Source organism: Capricornis sumatraensis, chromosome 3 (genome assembly GCF_032405125.1).
Source record: "Capricornis sumatraensis isolate serow.1 chromosome 3, serow.2, whole genome shotgun sequence".
In the NCBI taxonomy this organism is placed as follows: domain Eukaryota; kingdom Metazoa; phylum Chordata; class Mammalia; order Artiodactyla; family Bovidae; genus Capricornis; species Capricornis sumatraensis.
In genome coordinates, this window is record NC_091071.1 from 41,611,079 (window position 1) to 41,628,976 (window position 17,898).

At 62.0% G+C, this 17,898-nt stretch overlaps 1 protein-coding gene across 3 annotated transcripts in view; it reads left to right on the top strand.

Annotated features, from left to right (window-relative positions):
- Positions 1 to 17,898, top strand: part of LMF1 (lipase maturation factor 1) — a 52,315-nt gene that overhangs the window by 33,962 nt on the left and 455 nt on the right. For 2 of the 3 annotated variants that reach the window (XM_068968244.1, XM_068968245.1), the window contains 6 exons: positions 2,797 to 2,862; positions 6,152 to 6,319; positions 16,048 to 16,231; positions 16,653 to 16,809; positions 16,956 to 17,139; positions 17,732 to 17,844. In XM_068968244.1, coding sequence (XP_068824345.1) covers positions 2,797 to 2,862; positions 6,152 to 6,319; positions 16,048 to 16,231; positions 16,653 to 16,809; positions 16,956 to 17,139; positions 17,732 to 17,844 — 872 coding nt within the window. Of the gene's footprint in view, positions 1 to 1,493; positions 1,506 to 2,796; positions 2,863 to 6,151; positions 6,320 to 16,047; positions 16,232 to 16,652; positions 16,810 to 16,955; positions 17,140 to 17,731; positions 17,845 to 17,898 lie in introns of those variants that run through there. The other variant, XM_068968246.1, reaches the window with a different exon arrangement.

The following is a 17,898-nucleotide window of genomic DNA, read 5'->3' on the forward strand; positions in this document are numbered from 1 at the left end:
CGGTTTTCACAGGCTTCTGGGGTTTGGGGAGGGGGCATGATGAGCCCTCGACCAGCATTATCCACAGTTTCCCTCCCTCCCTTCACTTTCAGCCCAGAGGGTCCCCCATGGCTGACACGGTGACCCCCACCTGCGTGCTGCCTTGGTGAGCTCAGGGGGCAGGTTTCTGTTTGACCCCACCTGGGATTCTGAAAGCAGACACTGCGCCGTCCTGGAGAGAAGGGGCCCGTGGTAGCCCTGGATTGGCTGCAACCCCTTCAGATGTGGACTGTTCAGTCCTGAGACCCTGAGCAAGCCCGTGTGCACTCAGGTGAGGTCTGAGCGCTGAGCTGTGACCCTCAAATGCTGCGTCATCAGGAGTCAGGACACGGGGCTCCCCCACCTGTCGCAGAGCACATGGGGTCCCATGGGTCAGCTCCACGGCCAGAGAAGATGGCAGGGCGCTGCCAGATTCGATCAGAACTGAGGCATCCCAGCCTGCATGCCCACAGCTGTGGACACATCCCCGACCAGCAGGCCTGCTCCAGGGAGAGCCAGCCCTCTTCCTGCACCTGCAGATGGGCTGTGTCCACTTGTGGGAGGAGCAGGCAGAGGGCTGCCACCTGTGCTTACAGATGAACAGCAGGGTTCCTGGAGCAGACTCTGAGGGGAGAATGGGGTGCAGGGCACGTGCAACACTGGGGCGCTGATGAGGGAGCTGGTGCTGGCTTGGGACCCAAGGCCGTCACCCCTCCCACCACCACAGGCCTGGGAGCCCCCCACCCAGTTTGGTGTAGGGGGACTAATGTAGTATCAAGAAAGTGATGTTCTTTCTGTGGCCGAAGGCCTTTCTCCCATTTCCAAAAGGAGATTTTCAGAAGCGAGTTCAGGGACCTGTGAGCTTCAGAGAGAAGCCCCTCTGTGTCCCCTGGGCACTGCCCCCGCCCACTGCCCATGAGGTGAGGCCTGGGCCCCCTCAGCTGCCCCAGAATGTTCCCAGGTCCTGGCACTTGCCCTTTCCCCAAGGAGAGCAGGGGCTGAGTGGACAGCTGCAGGTCAGTTGGTGTCTTACTGGCCTGTCTGTGCCATTTTTTTGGAATTAATTTTGGGCTGAAAAAGGCTCAAAGAAGGCTTTGTTCCTTTGACACTTACTCTGGAAGAAAAAAAAATCCGTGGAAAATCTGACATCTGCATTGTAGAGAGAAATCAATAGATGGGAGGAATATAATTATCCTCTGCTCCCAGAAGAACGTTTCAGATTTTTAAGTGTCTCATATCAGCTTAGAATTTGAATGACATTTTAATTATTTTGTTTTTTTTCTTCTCTGCCTGGTGTGAATCTCCAAAGAGTGCCACTCTCGGGTTCCGGGGGATGTAGGGAGCGGAGCCGTGCTCACAGGGAGCGTTGTGTGAACTGGCACGTTGTCCTCAGGAGCCAGCAGGGCGTTTGGCCAACAGGATGCTGGGGTCTGCAGCACTGCTTCTATGCAGATGCAGCCGAGTCTGGGGTGTCCATGCTGGGAGCTGTCTCCTCAGCGCGTCCGTGATCTCAGCAAACCCCGTTTCCAGAGCCTCGACCCTGCCCCCTAGAGTGACCTGTCTCGAGAGTCTGCAGACACGGCCAGCAGGTCCTCGGGCGTGGCTCCACCTGACTGCAAGGCTCCCAGGCCCCTGGGGGGATTGCCGGACAGCCACCAGTGAGGATGGCGCCCAGGACAGTTGGGTATTGCGGCCTCCACGGGACACACATATGAACTCACTGCTGGGCCGCACAGCACTCACACCTGGCCTGTGAGCTCGGCCAGAACGCAGCCACTTGGCCTCACCGTGGAAGCCGCCGGTGAGGCTGCTGCAGGGCTTCACTGTTTCTCATGTCTGTTCCGGGTGCCACGGCATCCCTGCCTCCCACAGGGGCCCAGGCCAGGAGCTGGCTGTGCCCTCGGCCCATCCTGCGGGCTCCATGTTCCCGACCAGGCTGGAGTGGGGCACATCTCATCTCCTGGGCAGGCATCCCGCCTTGCTGGCCACCACAGGTCGGGTGACTCACACTGTCCGCTCCTGGCTCAGAGCCCTCGACTGTCCCAGACTCCTTCCCATACAGGCTGCTGTCTTCGTGACGCAGTTCTCACCTTCCAGGGCAGCCGTCCATTGAGACAGACAACAGGGCTGAACCTCTGTGTCAAGCAACAGCCTCACTCCTGCCAGGGGACAGATGGCTTCTGACCACGTGGGGGTCAGGTGGAGCTGTGACTCCCAAGGGCCGGTGAACGGGATGTGTGGCAGGCATGGGAGCTGACTGCCCTCATGGCCGCTGCAGAGCAGCATGCTGGCCACTGCCTGGTGGGGAACTGGCGGGGCTGCTGGGAAGCTCACCCACAGGAGCCCCTCTCTGCAGCGGGTTGCCCGGTGGACTGGGCAGCACAGGAGTCCCTGAGCCCGAGGTCTCCCGCATGCTGTGTTTCCCGTCGCGTCAGCGGCAGGTGGATACTCTCTCCAAGGCCCAGTGGGACATCATTCCCCCCCCCCCCATCCTCCTTGGCATTCTAAGTCAGGCTGTGTTCTCGTGCTTTATGAATTTGCCTTTTCTAAAACCTCACAGTTGCATTACTGTGATGATGCTCAGAGTCTAAAAGCTGGGTTTTAATGAAACACAGGAGGAACTGACGCTGTAAAAAGGAGAGTGTTTCTTCTTCCTGCATTTGCTGTTACTCCTGAGACGCTGAGTGTTTCCTCCAGGAACATGGTTTGCAGTTTCCCTTCTGCGTCACCCCTGCATGTCTGTCCAGGGGTGGCTCACGGTCCTCTCTATCCTTTCAGGGCCTGATCAAGATCCGAGGGGACCGGTGCTGGCGGGACCTCACCTGCATGGACTTCCACTACGAGGTGAGCAGGGTGGCCAGGGGTGGGTGGGGGCGTGGGCGCAGGCTGAGCCCACCATCCCCTCAGGACGGGCCCTCCAACTCCCTGCTGCTGCTGCTGCTGCTGCTGACCACACTCAGGCTCACACTGGGGCCTTTCCGTGATTCACCTGAGGGCATCTGGCCTCAGAACAACCTTCTCCTCAGTGGTGTCGGCTCAGCCTCCTTTGCCTGAGCTCCTCAAACCAGCCCTGTCTTTCTCACCCGGTCTGGGCACCACCTGTCAGGCGGGATGTCTTCCTTCCCCAGGGCGGCTTCGGCCTGCTCCCTCCGAGGGGGTGGGAGGTCCCAGCGCCCAGAGTGGGGGCTAGAGGCAGGACCTGGGGGTCCCAGAGTCGGGGTCCTGGCGCCCAGAAGGGGGGCTAGAGAGGCAGGAGCTGAGGGTCCCGGCGCCCAGAAGGGGCCTAGAGAGGCAGGAGCTGAGAGTCCCAGAGTCGGGGTCCCGGTGCCCAGAAGGGGGGCTAGAGAGGCAGGAGCTGGGGGTCCCAGAGTTAGGGTCCTGGCTCCCAGACGGGGGGCTAGAGGCAGAAGCTGGGGGTCCCAGAGTTGGGGTCCCGGCGCCCAGAGTGGGGGCTAGAGGCAGGAGCTGGGGGTCCCAGAGTCGGGGTCCTGAAGCCCAGATGGGGGGGCTAGAGAGGCAGGAGCTGGGGGTCCCAGAGTCGGGGTCCTGACGCCCAGATGGGGGGCTAGAGAGGCAGGAGCTGGGGGTCCCAGAGTCGGGGTCCTGGCGCCCAGAAGGGGGGCTAGAGAGGCAGGAGCTGAGGGTCCCGGCGCCCAGAAGGGGCCTAGAGAGGCAGGAGCTGAGGGTCCCAGAGTTGGGGTCCCGGTGCCCAGAAGGGGGGCTAGAGAGGCAGGAGCTGGGGGTCCCAGAGTTAGGGTCCTGGCTCCCAGACGGGGGGCTAGAGGCAGAAGCTGGGGGTCCCAGAGTTGGGGTCCCGGCGCCCAGAGTGGGGGCTAGAGGCAGGAGCTGGGGGTCCCAGAGTCGGGGTCCTGAAGCCCAGATGGGGGGGCTAGAGAGGCAGGAGCTGGGGGTCCCAGAGTCGGGGTCCCGGTGCCCAGAAGGGGGGCTAGAGAGGCAGGAGCTGGGGGTCCCAGAGTCGGGGTCCTGGCGCCCAGAAGGGGGGCTAGAGAGGCAGGAGCTGAGGGTCCCGGCGCCCAGAAGGGGCCTAGAGAGGCAGGAGCTGAGGGTCCCAGAGTCGGGGTCCCGGTGCCCAGAAGGGGGGCTAGAGAGGCAGGAGCTGGGGGTCCCAGAGTTGGGGTCCCAGCGCCCAGAGTGGGGGCTAGAGGCAGGAGCTGGGGGTCCCAGAGTCGGGGTCCTGGCGCCCAGACGGGGGGCTAGAGGCAGGAGCTGGGGGTCCCAGAGTCGGGGTCCTGGCGCCCAGACGGGGGGCTAGAGGCAGGAGCTGGGGGTCCCAGAGTCGGGGTCCTGGCGCCCAGAAGGGGCCTAGAGAGGCAGGAGCTGGGGGTCCCAGAGTCGGGGTCCTGATGCCCAGAAGGGGCCTAGAGAGGCAGGAGCTGAGGGTCTCAGGCCCCGGCTGCTCTCATGACCAGGACGTCATCGGCAACAAGCAGAAGAGCGTCATGGCCACTGGGCTCCTACGAGACCCACACGAGGTCGTCACAGCTCAGTGTTCGGAGACACAGAAAACGACCCGAGGAGGAAGGGGCTGGAAGAAGGGGGACACCTGGGAAGCTGGGCATCCGAGTTCCTTTACTGTCCTTGTGACTTCTCTGTGGGCTTCCCTGGTGGCTCAGCGGTAAAGAATCCGATGCAGGAGATGCAGGTTTAATCCCTGGGTCGGGAAGAGCCCCTGAAGGAGAAAATGGCCATCCACTCCAGTATCCTTGCCTGGGAAATCCCATGGACAGAGGAGCCTGGCGGGCCGCAGCCCACGGGGTCACAGAGTTGGATATAACCGAGCAACGAAACAACTACTCTGTAAGCTGGAAGTCGTGTCCAGCTGAGAAGCTAGCAGGAAGACACTCTCCTGGGGGGTTGGTGGCCCTTCCCCGGGGCGTCGCACTTGGAGCCCCGACCTCCCTGTTCCAGTCCCCTCCAGGGCACCCGGGCCGGCGCACTCCGACCGGCAGCGCCCACAGCTAATCTGCGAGGAATCACGCCCGCGGCGGGGAGGGAGAGGCTCAGGCCACAGCCACACCCAGGGCCGGGGTGCACAGGCCGCACGGTTGGCAGCTGTAGGAGAGTGCTTCCTTTCGCTGGCTCTAAGCCACGTCCAGGGGGAGTCACCACCGCGAGCACTGCTTATCTTTGGCCCAGCCCTTCCCTCTGCAGTGTGGGAGTCCTGGGTTCAATCCCTGTGTTGGGAAGGTCCCCTGGAGAAGGGAAAGGCTCCCCACTCCAGTGTTCTGGCCTGGAGAATTCCGTGGACTGAATAGACCATGGAGTTGCAGAGAGTTGGACCCAACTGAGTGACTGTCACTCACTCACTTCCTCTGATGGCGGACAGCAGCCGTGCTGTCTGTGTGTGTGCACGTGTGGGCCGTGCCTGTGCAAAGGACACGGCCTCGAAGGGGGAGTGCACAGCAGACCCCGGTGCCCTTGTCGGACCCCCTCTGCACAGACACGGGAAGGCACACTCCGAGTCAGTGGGGCTGTGGGTCCACCGGGTCTGGGGCTGCAGAAGCCTGGTGTCCCGCCCGGCACTGTGCCCTTCACGGACAGCTGGATGTCCACAGCGGCTGCCCCAGCCCCACACGGCGTCGGCACAGCTGGCCCCTCTGTGGACGGCTGCGTGTGCAGGGAGGACAGGGCCCGTCAGCTGGGCCCTGGGCGCCGGCGCCATGGCTGAGTCAACACATGGGCCTTGGGGACCTGCCGCGCCCGCCCACCCCGCACACATGTGGAGGCTATTCCCAGGAACACACACATGGGGCCGGGACCCCGTGCCCCAAGCCTGCATGTCCTCTGCGAGGAACTCCACGTGAGAGCTCCCACTGCCCCGCCTCCTCCCCGCACCCCGTCCCTTCGCAGGGGGCTCGCCAGCGCCTGAGCGGCTCAGCACTGTGACCACAGGGGCCCCCCCTGCCTCTGAGCACCTGGTCACCAGGGCCCTCGGGGGTCCCTGAGGGGTCGGCGTCAGAAGTACGGGAAGTCTAGGAGTGCCAACTCGGCCACGTGAGCTGCTGGCGGGGTGCCTCTCCAGCCAGGCTGCCAGGGGCCGCACGGGGTAGGGTGTGGAGGGAGGGTCCCCCAGGGGCCTCCAGGCACAGCTCAGGGCCTCCCTTGCCCACAGACACAACCGGTGCCCAACCCTGTGGCCTACTTCCTGCACCGCTCCCCATGGTGGTTTCACCGCTTCGAGACCCTCAGCAACCACTTCCTGGAGCTGGTGGTGCCCTTCTTCATCTTCCTCGGACGGCGGATGTGCATCGTCCACGGGGCCCTGCAGGTCCTGTTCCAGGTGAGCAGCCGCGCCCACGGAGAACCTGAGCTCCCACATCCCATCTGCTGCGCCTGTGAGGGTGGACCCGCAGGGCCCCATTGCCCCGCGGACCGTGCCCCCATCTTCCTGCTCCTCGGCGTGGGGGCCGTGTGCCGAGCTGCCCCAGACGTGGGCTCCATGGCACCAGGGCGGGAGGGGACCCACACCAGGCGGGAGCCTGTGGCTCTTGTTTACTAGAAGTTTTGTGTTTTTTGTTTTGGGTATTTTTAGTCATGAGTGGGTGAGGTTTAGCAAAAATGCAGCTACAGTCAGTTGCCTTCCTAGAATGAATCAAACTCGGTCGTGCTTTGTATATGCCAGCACGTTTCTGGGTACACTTGCTACCGTTTTGTCTGGGTTTTTCGCACTGTCAGTGAGGTTCGTCGGTGCTTTTCCGTCCACACTGGCCATGTCTGGCTCTGCTCTGGGTCTCGCTCTCACCCTTGCAGACAAGATGGAACTGTTGCTCCACCATCCCCACTCGGCCCGGGCCGGGGGTGGTGGGCGGAGTGGGATCTGTGTGGCCACTGACAAGCTTTCGTGGCTGCCAAACATGAAGGGTCTCTGTTTTCTGTAGGCTTTTTAATGGCAAACATTTTCCTTGGAATTTGTCCATTTTATCTGCTTTCAGATGTCCTGGTCAAGGAACAGGCTGTGGTAGTCTCCTATTTTGCAGGCTGGATTTGTGTCCTTTCCTTGGGAGTTGTCACTCATGGTGCTCAGAGCAGATTCTTTTCCAACCAGCCTTGTGCTCTTCCAATGAAAAGTTCCTGTACTTCAGCAGGTGCATTTATTTCCACAGCTTTGTTTTCTCTTTTCCCTTGTTTAGCTCTCCTCTGAAGTTTTTCTCATTCCGTTACTTTCCCTCTCCTAATTACCAAGTATACTGTTTCTTTCAGGCGGGCACGTGCTGAATCCCTGTCCTTGCCTCCATGATGGTCCTGTGGCTTAAATGTGCCATCATGGTCTCCCCTACCCACCTGCTTTTGCTGCCAGTATTTTAAGCTCTACTTTGCTTTTAGTCAACCGACTTTTTAAGAACAATTTTAGATTTACAGAAAAACTAAGCTAAGAGTACAGACTGGCCCTTGCAGACTGGCATCTCTACTTAGTGATGTGCAGCTAAGGTTGCTTGTGTCCTTCTGTGGGTAGAGAACTCATCTCCTGCTGCTGACTGATATTTCCCTGTCTGGATGCACCACAGCTTATTCCGGACTCGGCTCTAGGGCAAAACCCTGGCTGGCCGGTGACCCTTACTCCCAGCAGCCTCTGAGGAGGGACACCCCCAGGAGCCCAGGGGTGCTCCTCCACGTCCCTGCCGTGCACACACTTCAGCTCAGGCAGAGGCTCAAGCGCCCTTGAGGTCCGGCAGCATGGACACAGCCTCACGCTGGACAGTCCTCCCCTGGCACAGGAGGCCCAACTGCTGGCTCCCCTTTGCCCTACGGATGGAGAACATGGGTCCGGCTCCCGAGGCAACTCGGAGGACCCGCCTGGGGCACAGCCTCTGTGGGAACCTGGTCTGCTCAGCCTGCATGCTCACCAGGGTGACCGTGAGTTGCTCTTGAGGCTGTGGGGGCGTTAATGAATTGCTGCTTCAGCTGCTTTCACCAGCCTGGGACCACTGGAACCCTCTCAGGGCCGTAAACGTGGCAGGGGCCCTCCTGGCATCCCTCAGGCTTCACTGACTAGTTTCTCTCCAGAAATCTGAGCCCAGCTCTGGCAAGTGGTAAGGAAAAGCAAATGGCCATGTCAAAAAAAAATAATTGAAGGAAGCTTGGGTTACTGGTGCAGGTAGAAGGGTTTAGCTACTTGAAAATAGGGTTTGGGAAGGTATTTATGTTGACGTTTGACCCAGCAGCTTCAAAATGCCTTTGTTGGTTCCCAGTGCATGTGATGTCTCGTGGCATTTTAGGATGAGGACCCTCTAACTGGACTGGCCTGGCTGAGTGTGACCTGGGCCAGGGTGCTGTCACCTCCACCGTGGGGGCCATGCAGACTTGGGGGGCTCAGGGATAGGTGGCTCCCAGGCCACATGGCTGGATCTCCACCCAACTCTGGGTCTGCTCCCTGGGTGGACAGTGGTAGATGGTGGTGGCACAGGGACACTGGGCAGAGAAGAGCCAGAGCTGGACCTTGAAAGATCATGCCAACTTGTGGCCCTGGACGTCACTCTCAAAGGCCAGCCATGCACTCGCCTTCTGTCCCCCAAGGCCCTGGGAGCCTTGTCCAGGCACGTCCCAGCGTCATCTTCCCCCACCCACATGGTGCCCAGGATAGGCCCAGGCTGCGGCTCTTCTCTGAGGCCTGCTCTGTTGCCCTCCTGGGGCCAGGCCTCAGCTGTCCAGAGCGGAGAGGATGAATGGCCCCCGGCTCTGCAAGGCTGCCTCCCGGGCACACGGCCCTCTGCAGGCATGCCACTGGGTGCTGTGGGTTTGCACATTGCTCTCATCTCCACGCCCACGACCCCGAGGGTCCCTGGCTCTGTTTGTTTCCGTTTGTTCCCCGGGAAAGGGCTGAGGATGTGAGCACTCGCACCTCCTCCCACGCTCAGTTTGCACAGCTGTTGCGGAAGGTTCTGCGAGTTCTCCAGAGACGGCCTGTTGTCTACTTGGGGAGGCGCACCACCCCCACCTCGGACCCCCACGCTCTGCCAAGGAGAGACCCTGCAGAGCCAGTGGTCAGCTTTTGCTGTGGGCCCAGGGGGACCTCCTGTCCCGACATGAACCAGGCCCTCACCAGGCCCATGGCTCCTGGTCCACACAAAGACACACCTCACATCCCAGACTCCCGTCCCGACCTCCCACCATGTCCAGCTTTTTCTTAACTCCATGACATCAGCCACAGCCCAGGGGACATCACAACAGCTTTGGGCACAGAGAGCGGCCCCCACCAGCCTGAGTGACCTCTCCACAGCTGGGGTAACAGTGTAGCTGCCCAGGGCTTCTGGCCACAGAATGTCACCTACAAGCACCCTCCCCCTCCTTGAGGGGCATCTCCTGGGCCGAAGGTCACACCTCACAGCTCATCTTCCCACTGACCCCTGGCACAGGGTCATGGCCAGCGTGTGCTGGACAGGGGTGCCGCGACAGCCTCCTGAGTCCTTGGGGCTCCCCCTGACGTGTTAGAAATAGGCCTCCATCCCCAAACACTCTGGTGAACCTCATTCTCTGGGTCAGGCCCCCCAGCTGGGCACAGAGTAGAGTGACACGGAGGGGTGTCTCTGGGCCCAGGGGGCCCACTGAGGCAGGACTGGGGTGGGAAAGCTAGGCATTGCTCAGAGGTCGTCAGGGCCACACATGGACTTAGGCTGCCGAGTCCTCACGCAGCTGGAACTTCGGGGCCTCAGGAACTTGCCGGCCAGGGCATTCTTGGTTGTGGCCTGTGGACCAGCACCCGGGGCCTTGCCTCACCCCCCAACAAGAGCCCCTCCTGCCGCATCCAGACGGTCATGGACACTCAGGTGGCTGTGCCAAGGAGGGAGCGTCCTCATCTCCTGGGCTCCAGAGCTGGGGAGCCTGAGCCAGTGGCTGGAGGACCGCGCCCAGGGCAGGCTAGCCAGACTCCGGCCGTCGTGGGGGCAGCTTGTGGCCCTGGCCCTCCTACAGCTGTCAGGAGAAAGGACCGCCCTGGCGCTGGCCCCACACCACTCCTGCAGCTGAGTCTGCAGCCGGGACACCGAGGTCACTGGGCAGAAGGCTGAGGCCGACCAGCAAAGCCTCCTCAGGACACAGAACTCAAAGCCCCAGCCAGCAAGGCCAAGGTGCCGAGTGGACGCACTGACCCAGGCCCCGGAAGGCTGCGTGGCCCCAGGCCTGTGGCCCCCACAGCTCTGGCTAGGAGCTCCAGGGCTGCACGGCGATGGCCTCTCTCCAGGGCTCACACTGGCGGGGCAGGGCTTCAAAGATGGAGAAGTCCCCCCTCAGAAAACACGGCCTGAGCTGACTCCAGGGGTCCCAGCCCCACCTGTGCTGAGCTGCCCGACCCCTCCCTAGGGTGCTTCCTTGGGCCCATGTTTGCCATGAGCAGGTGGGAGAGACTGTCGTCCCCCAGGGGTGGCCTGGTGTCTGTCTCTCCAGGAGGGATTGGGTTACAACCAGTGAGACGATGGGGTCCCAGACGAAAGCTGGGGGGGCATGTGCAGCGTCATTGCTGCTGGAGCCACGCCAGCTGAAGCCTTGTGCCCATGCTGGGCCATGGCCCTCAGGTCCAGAGGTGCCCAGGGCCCCTCCAATGGCTCTCGTTCCAAATGGAAAATAACTGGCTTAGAACAGAAACGAGGGGAAGAAAGGCCCCCAGGGAACCCTGCTGGGCATGTGGGGTCTTCCCGTCACAACCACAAGTTCTTCTCACTGTTAAAGCGCCAGCAGCTGCGACCATGCTGCGCGACTGCCTCATTTAAGCAGCCCGCAGGCTGCCGTGTCCACCCCTGCCTGCTGGCATGCGTGTCCTGCCCGCCCACTTTCCCTTTGTGTCCCGTAGTTTTCTAACATTTCTTAGCAGAGGCTGCTGGCAAGTGACTTCCCTTCAGCCCTCTGGGGTCTCTGCTGGGGAGTCTGGGGGCCCTGAGCCCCACCCCTCTGGCCATGACTCCTCCCCTCTGGCAGCCTCTGTGATCTTTTTCAGTTTTTCAGCGTGTTGATTGTGTGCCTTGGGTGTGGCTTTCTTCGAGTTTATCCTGTTTTGAGATTTCCTAGGCTTCAGTGATCTGTGTGTAGTTCTTATCACTGAGACGTCCCTTCGTGTTCCTCTGCGCCCCTCCCCTCCTGGGGTTTAGGTCACTCGTTTGCCAGGCTGGTTGGCTGCGTCCCCCAGGCCCTGCTCGGGTCCGCTCCTCCCAGTGCCTCACTGCACAGAGCTCCTGTGGTCCTGGCTCAGAGTCACCGACTCCTCCTTTTACAGCGTCAGTTTTGTCAAAAGCCTATCCAGTGAATTGTTTTATATGTTACTTGTTACTCTCAAGTTACCGCCCAGTTCTTTGGCATTTTCATATTTCTCTTACTTAGGACTATCTTAAGCCCCTTAATTTTTGACAGTAGCTGTTTTCACATTCTTAGCCACCAGCTTCAGCCCGTTTCTGGCTTCTGACTCTGCCCTGGGCAGGTTTTTCTCTGCCTGTGCCTTCAGGCTACTCAACACTTCCAGTCTGTAACCTTTCGGTCAGTGCTTGATGCCAGTGTTGCGGATTCTCTCCTGACAGCCGCTGATTCCCTTACAAATCGCTTTCTGAGCCTCCTGGACACACAGTGTCTCTCCACATGAGTTCCCAGGACTCAGGGGTCTTCCAGACCCGAGTAAGGTCAGTGAGGACACACCCTGGGTGGGTCAAGCCCTTTCCCCAGCCTCACAGAGGAGGCCCCATCCTCCGAGCTCTGTGGCCAAGGGAACCAAGGCGGGACTGCAGCTCTCGGTTCCTGAGCCCCCTACCCTGTGCCCACATGGCAAGCCAGCCCCTCCAGCTCCCGGCATCTCAGACGCTTCGTTTTTCCAAATGCAGTCACTTGTGCGGCCTCTGAGCATAAGGCAGACAGCCCCGAGAGGCAGCCCTGCTTCTTGGGGTGGAGGTGGCAGTGGTGGGGTCTTGGGAAACTTGGCTCAGCAGGGCAGAGGAAGTGTGCGGGGAGCAGGGGCGATGCTGGTGTCCCTGGGCCTCGCTCTCGATCCTTGTCCGTGGTAGGGGTGGCGGGTCCTGACACTGCCAGGCCTCGTGCTCAGCTCGGCTCTCAGGAGAGACCCTGCGTCCTGATCACCCTTCTCCACGTTCCTGCTGCCGCCCACCTCCCTCTCGTTCGTGGAGCTGAGTGGGGACCACTGAGGGGCTCCGAGCTCAGTCGGCAGATGTCCTGGCTCCCTGGGCTGCCTTCCTCTTTTTTCTTTCCTTTTCTTCTAATTTTTTAACATTTTTCAGGCCAAAGGCTTACACTGTTTTACTTTTGACTCATCCTCGGAAATGGGAAATGGCCAGAACACGTGTGGGCTGAGGCCTCGCTGCAGTGAACCGTCAGGCACCCTCATCCCAGGCCGCCTCAGGCCCAAGAGCGCCGCTCACTCTGGCCTGGGAGTCGGCCTGGGCACGGTCGGCTCTGCTGCCTCACCTCCCTCAGAGGGCCGCCTGCGCCTGCGCCACATCACAGACGGCCCCACACAGTCTCCCAGATCGCGATCCTCACGGAGCATCGTTCCGTGCTGCTCACCGGTCTGGGCTTCAGCGTGGTGCGTGTACATGCGAGGGTGCAGAGGAACAGACACTGCTCACTGCTCGGGGTCCTTCAGGCTAGCAGCGTCCTGCCTGGGTTTCTCTGGACGCCTCTGGGGTCTCAGGAGCCCAAGTGGCCGGAAGGCAAGGCTATGGCTCAGTGAGGGTGCAGGCTGCACCAGCCACACCCGGGAGGTCCTCCCTTGGGCCACCTGAGGTGAACGTGGGCAGGCGGCTCCAGGAAGCCCCCAGCTCCCCTGCTCCGCAGCGTGACAGCGGCAGTTTGAGTGTGGCGGGGGTGGTGGGACTGGTGGCTTCTCCCAGAGCTCTGAGCACACACCGCCTGTCCACTGCCTGCGGGGCCCGAGCGCGCACCAGGCTCGAGGGCAGTGTGACAGTGGATGGGGCCAGTTGTTCCCCGAACCTTCTCAGGGGCTGTGGGACACGGGCAGGGCCCCCAGAGCCAGACCCAGAGGTGTCTTCGCGATGGAGGCTGCGGTGCGCCAGGGGCTTCTCCCCAGCTCTGGCAGCCGTCTCAGCTGAGAACTTGGCAGTAAGCAGAGGGCTCGCCACCCACGTGGCCCCACAGCTGCACCCAGATGGCAGGCCCCCGGGGACCGGCCTGTCCTCACCCTCCATCTCCAATGCCAGTGGCCTTACTGCACAGCTGAGCCATGGAGAGAACGGGCCCCACCCGGCTGCCAGCCCACCCGCAAGCACAATGCACTGGCGGGGCTGTCAGGAGGGGCAAAGGGACAGCTCCCCTAAGCCCGTGCTGACACAGAGGAGGGACCCGAGAAGCATCTAAGGACTTGCTGGTCTGGAGACGAGGTCTGCCCAGGGGGAGCTGGGCCCGGGCCACACGATCCCTGCCGCCCCAGTGGTGGTGGAGGGCCTGCTGGCAACTCCAGCCCAGACCCTCAGGATCCTGTGGTCTCAGCAAACCCCAGGGCAAAGCCCCGTCAGCCCTGAGTGGCCCTGCCAGCTCAAGACCAGAGGCCCAGGGACCTCAAGGGGCTGGGCGTGGCTGTGGGAGAGACCACCAGACCAGGGCAGGTGCAGGTGGGGCCACTTTGGGCACCAGGGTTAGTTAACATCCTAGACAGTGAAACATAGAAACTATTTTTAGGCTCAGACGCAGGAAGACTAGCTTTCCAGAGTAATGCAGGGAGAGATCTCCCTGGTGGGCCAGTGGTTCGGACTCCGCTCTTCCACCGCAGGGGCACGGGTTCGATCGCTGGTTGGGGGACTAGGACTCCCCCTCTGTGCAGCGCAGCTGAAAAAACCCCAAAGTAATCCAGGGAGAGCTGTGGCTCCGCATCTCACATCACGCTCTGCGAAACCCCGTCATGGTCCATGAAACTGACTGGGCAGACACCCACCTCCCCACTAGACCTGGGTCAGGCTGGCGTCTGAGACCACATGTTCTCCCTGGTCACCAGGATGGAGACGCAGCTTTAACGACAAATCAAGGAGTGGGTATCAGCTGAGCCTCACCTGGCCGCACAGGTCCGGCCTGGGCCTGTGGTCTTACCTCCTCCCTCAACACCCCACTCGGCCCTGACCCATGAAGCAGAGGAGCCCACGGGCAGCAGATACGCATGCAAGCGACCTGGGTGGGCACTCGGCCACTCTGCTACTTGGGTGCTGTCGGCTGGTCCAAGTCTGACTGCTCTGCAGAAATGTGACCATCTGGTTGGACAGCTGACCTTGATGAAGTCCCCCTTACTCCTGTCATCACCATGGCGACTGCGCTGTGGTCACTGCGGGTCTGCTGTCACTGAGAGTCTCTTGTCACTGAGGGTCTGTTTGCTTGCCGGTGCTACTGATCCCCATTTCCTTCTACTTTGCTGACCTGCAGCTCCTGGTGTCGTTTCCCCTTTTCTGAGATGGTGTTTGAGGCGGTGTCTCCCTGTAGATACCCCTGCATGGACCGCCCACACCTGAGAGCCCTGTCATCCCAGAGCCCCTGCTTCCTTGCGGGTCTGAGCCCCACCACCCCCAGGGGCAGAGCCTGGACCAAAGAAGAGCCAGTGTGACCCTTATCTCACACCTTCCCCAAAAAGCTAGTTTGAAATAGATCCGAGACCTAAACATAATAGCCAGGCCTGGAAAGCTTTTAGATCTTTGTATCTCTGAATGAAGAAAAGATTTCTTAGATGGGATGCAAAAAGCAAAACTGTAAAGTTTTTTAAAAATGTAACTTGGACTTCCTGAAAGTGGAAAACGTCACCTCTTTGAAAACCATATAATGAAAATGAAAAGGCTGCAGCTGGCAGTCTGCTTGCTGACAGGACAGGCTCTGCCAGGACTTGCACTCAGCGAGGCTCTGGGGTGTCCAGGTACAACCCTCACCCTCCCTGGCCTCCAGCCAGCCCCCTGCTGAGTCACCTGGAACCTCCTCCCCTGTGTCTGTCACTCCTGTAGGGACCCAGAGGCTCTGTGCGCAGTTGGCCTGGGGCCCTGGCCCTGGGGCCCTGTGCTCAGAGGTGCCTGCTGGGCACATGGGCAGGCATGACCCTGCAGCCCCTCCTCCCCCCTCCTGGCCACACCCTCGACAGCCAGGTCTGCACTAAGTAGTGCCGCTTTCAGTCTCTAGAACAGCTGACAGACATGCGGTCACCAGAAGGGACCCTGTGGAGCTGCTGGCTGGGAGGCAGCCCCGGGACGCCGGCGGCGACACTAGTGGACAGACCAGGGAGCGGAAGCCCCTTCTGCCCCGCACGTGGGGGACCTTAGTTCTGACACATTGTCTGGTCAGTGCCAAGCCCAGGGGACTGAGTACCTGTGGGCTTCCTGGACCCTGGTCATCCAGGCTCACAGGGACGACACTCACTGGGTCCAGCTGGGCCCATGGAGGCTTCTCAAGAGGGGCAGTGCCCTGACTCTCGGGCAGCCACCCAGCAGAGAGCACTGGGACGGTCACGAAGACAGGGTGCGGCTAAGTTGCATCCAGGTACAGGCCGACCTCACAGACCCCCTGTCCTGGGGGAGGCTGGGTCCAGGGCCGGCCTCATGCCGGTCACTCCGTGGTGGAAGCAGGGCCGGCACAGGCGCACGCGCCAGCGCACTCCCCAGTCCTGGCCCGGGGAGCAGCAGGAGCCCCTCCAGACCCCGCCCCAGTGAGGGGCGCGCTGCGGGGCCCTGGGGCTGGCTGGCGAGGGGGCCGCGCTGGGCCTGCTGCTCACCGGTCACAGTGACGGCTGCCACAGACACAGACTCGTCCTTTCCCGGCTGTGAAGCTGAGAACCCCAGCAGCCTCTGCACGGGGGAAAGGCCAGACTCAGGGTCGGCAGGAGGGTTCTCACCAGAGGCGCAGGGCAGAGCCCACCTCTGAGGTCATTTGGGACATGGGCATCCCTGGGCCAGTCTGAGGGAGGCAGGGCAAGTGGCCTGGGTGGGGCGGGGGGCCGGGCCCCTGGGATCAGCACAGGCTTCGGGAAGAGCGCGACCCCGGCCCGTCCGTCACCACAGCTCGTGAGGTGCAGCGCTGGAGCCTGTCTCCCCGCAGGTGGTCCTCATCATCAGCGGGAACCTGAGCTTCCTAAACTGGCTGACCATCGTGCCCAGCCTCGCCTGCTTCGATGACGCCACCCTGGGCGGCCTCTTTCCCTCGGGGCCTGGCCGCCTCAAGGACCAAGTCCTGAAGATTCAGGAGGGGGAGGCCCGAGGGCCCGGGGCCCCGCGGACACGCGGTAAGTGACACTGGAACGTGGGTGTGTCTGGGGAGCCTAGGTGGTCTCCGTGTCTGGTGCCAGTCAACCCCTGAGGCTATGGCACCCGGCCCCGTGCCCACCCCAGTGGCCTTGGGGACAGAGCAGTGTCTCCACTCCTGGGCAGGGTCACTTTCGCCTGCGTGGTATAGACGGTATGCCCTGGTCCCTGGCACTGTGACCTCAGATGCTCCAGCCCAGGTCTTGGGACAGCTTGGGGGCTGGAGGGGGGCTGAGAGGAGTAGCCGTGTTTCCGCATCAGCCTGGAAGGTATCCTAGGCTCAGGGAAAAGGCAGCTGCATGTGGTGGGAGCCCTTCCCAGACTCCCCGAGGGACCAGCTGTACCTCTCCTGGTCTCCATGGGCCCAAGGGGCCGCAGCCCACCCACTGTGCCCCCTCCCAGCAGGCCGCGTGGCACGGGGCATGGTCAACCTGGCACTGGGCGTTCTGGTGGCCTGGCTCAGCATCCCTGTGGTCCTCAACTTGCTGAGCCCCCGGCAGGTCATGAACAGCTCCTTCAACCCCCTCCGGATCGTCAACACATATGGGGCCTTTGGCAGGTACCTCAGGGCCACTGAGACCCCAGGGGAGACGCACATATGCGGCCAGCCCCTGCCTGCACCCCCAGCCTTACCGTGGCCTGCCCGGGCCGGGGGTCAGGGTGGGGAGGCTCAGCCCTGACTCAGCCCCTCCCCGTCCCCGCCAGCATCACCAGGGAGCGCACGGAGGTCATCTTGCAGGGCACGGCCAGCACCAACGCCAGCACGCCCGATGCCACCTGGGAGGACTACGAGTTCAAGTGCAAGCCTGGGGACCTGAGGCGGCGCCCCTGCCTCATCTCGCCATACCACCACCGCCTGGACTGGCTCATGTGGTTCACGGCTTTCCAGGTAAGGCCCTTGGTGGGGAGGCCCCGCAGACACAGGATGAGGCAAGGGAGTCCATGCTGGGGCGTGGCCCACAGGAACCTGCCAGGGCCCCCCCAAGGCTCTGTGGGTGCCCAGGGCCGGGCCTCCCTGACAGCTTCTCAGAGTGCTTCCCCCAGAGCAGACAAGGCAGGCATGGCCAGCAGCACGGCAGCCAGCATCCACAGGGCCTTCGCTCAGACCCGAGCAAACCAGCAGGACTGTGACCCCCGCCCAGGACAACAGCTTCCGGGAGGCTCAGTCACGTGTCTGAGACCCCTGGTCCTGCCATTGACGAAGCTAGGCCTGGCCCCGCTCCACCCAGGTCCCCGAGGACAGGACGGGGCCGGGGGGAGGCGCCCAGGAGAGCAAGCAGGCGGCAAGAACAGGAAGGACCAACACCACGGGGTACAGGCCCCCAGGAAAGCCCCACCCAGGAGAGCTGACCGCCAAGCGTGCTGAGTCAGGGCTCCCAGGCCAGCAGCCTGAAGGCTGTCAGGAGGGAGGGGCGGGGTGCACACACGTTGGGGCTCTCAGCTGTCTGCACCCGAGTGCCCCGTCCTCTCCTCACCCCCAGACCTACGAGCACAACGAGTGGATCATCCACCTGGCGGGCAAGCTCCTGGCCAACGACGCACAGGCCCTGTCCCTGCTGGCCCGCAACCCCTTTGAGGGCCGGGACCCCCCCAGGTGAGACGCCCCTGCCAGACAGGCCCCCGCTGCAGCCTCGGCTGCCTCTCAGGG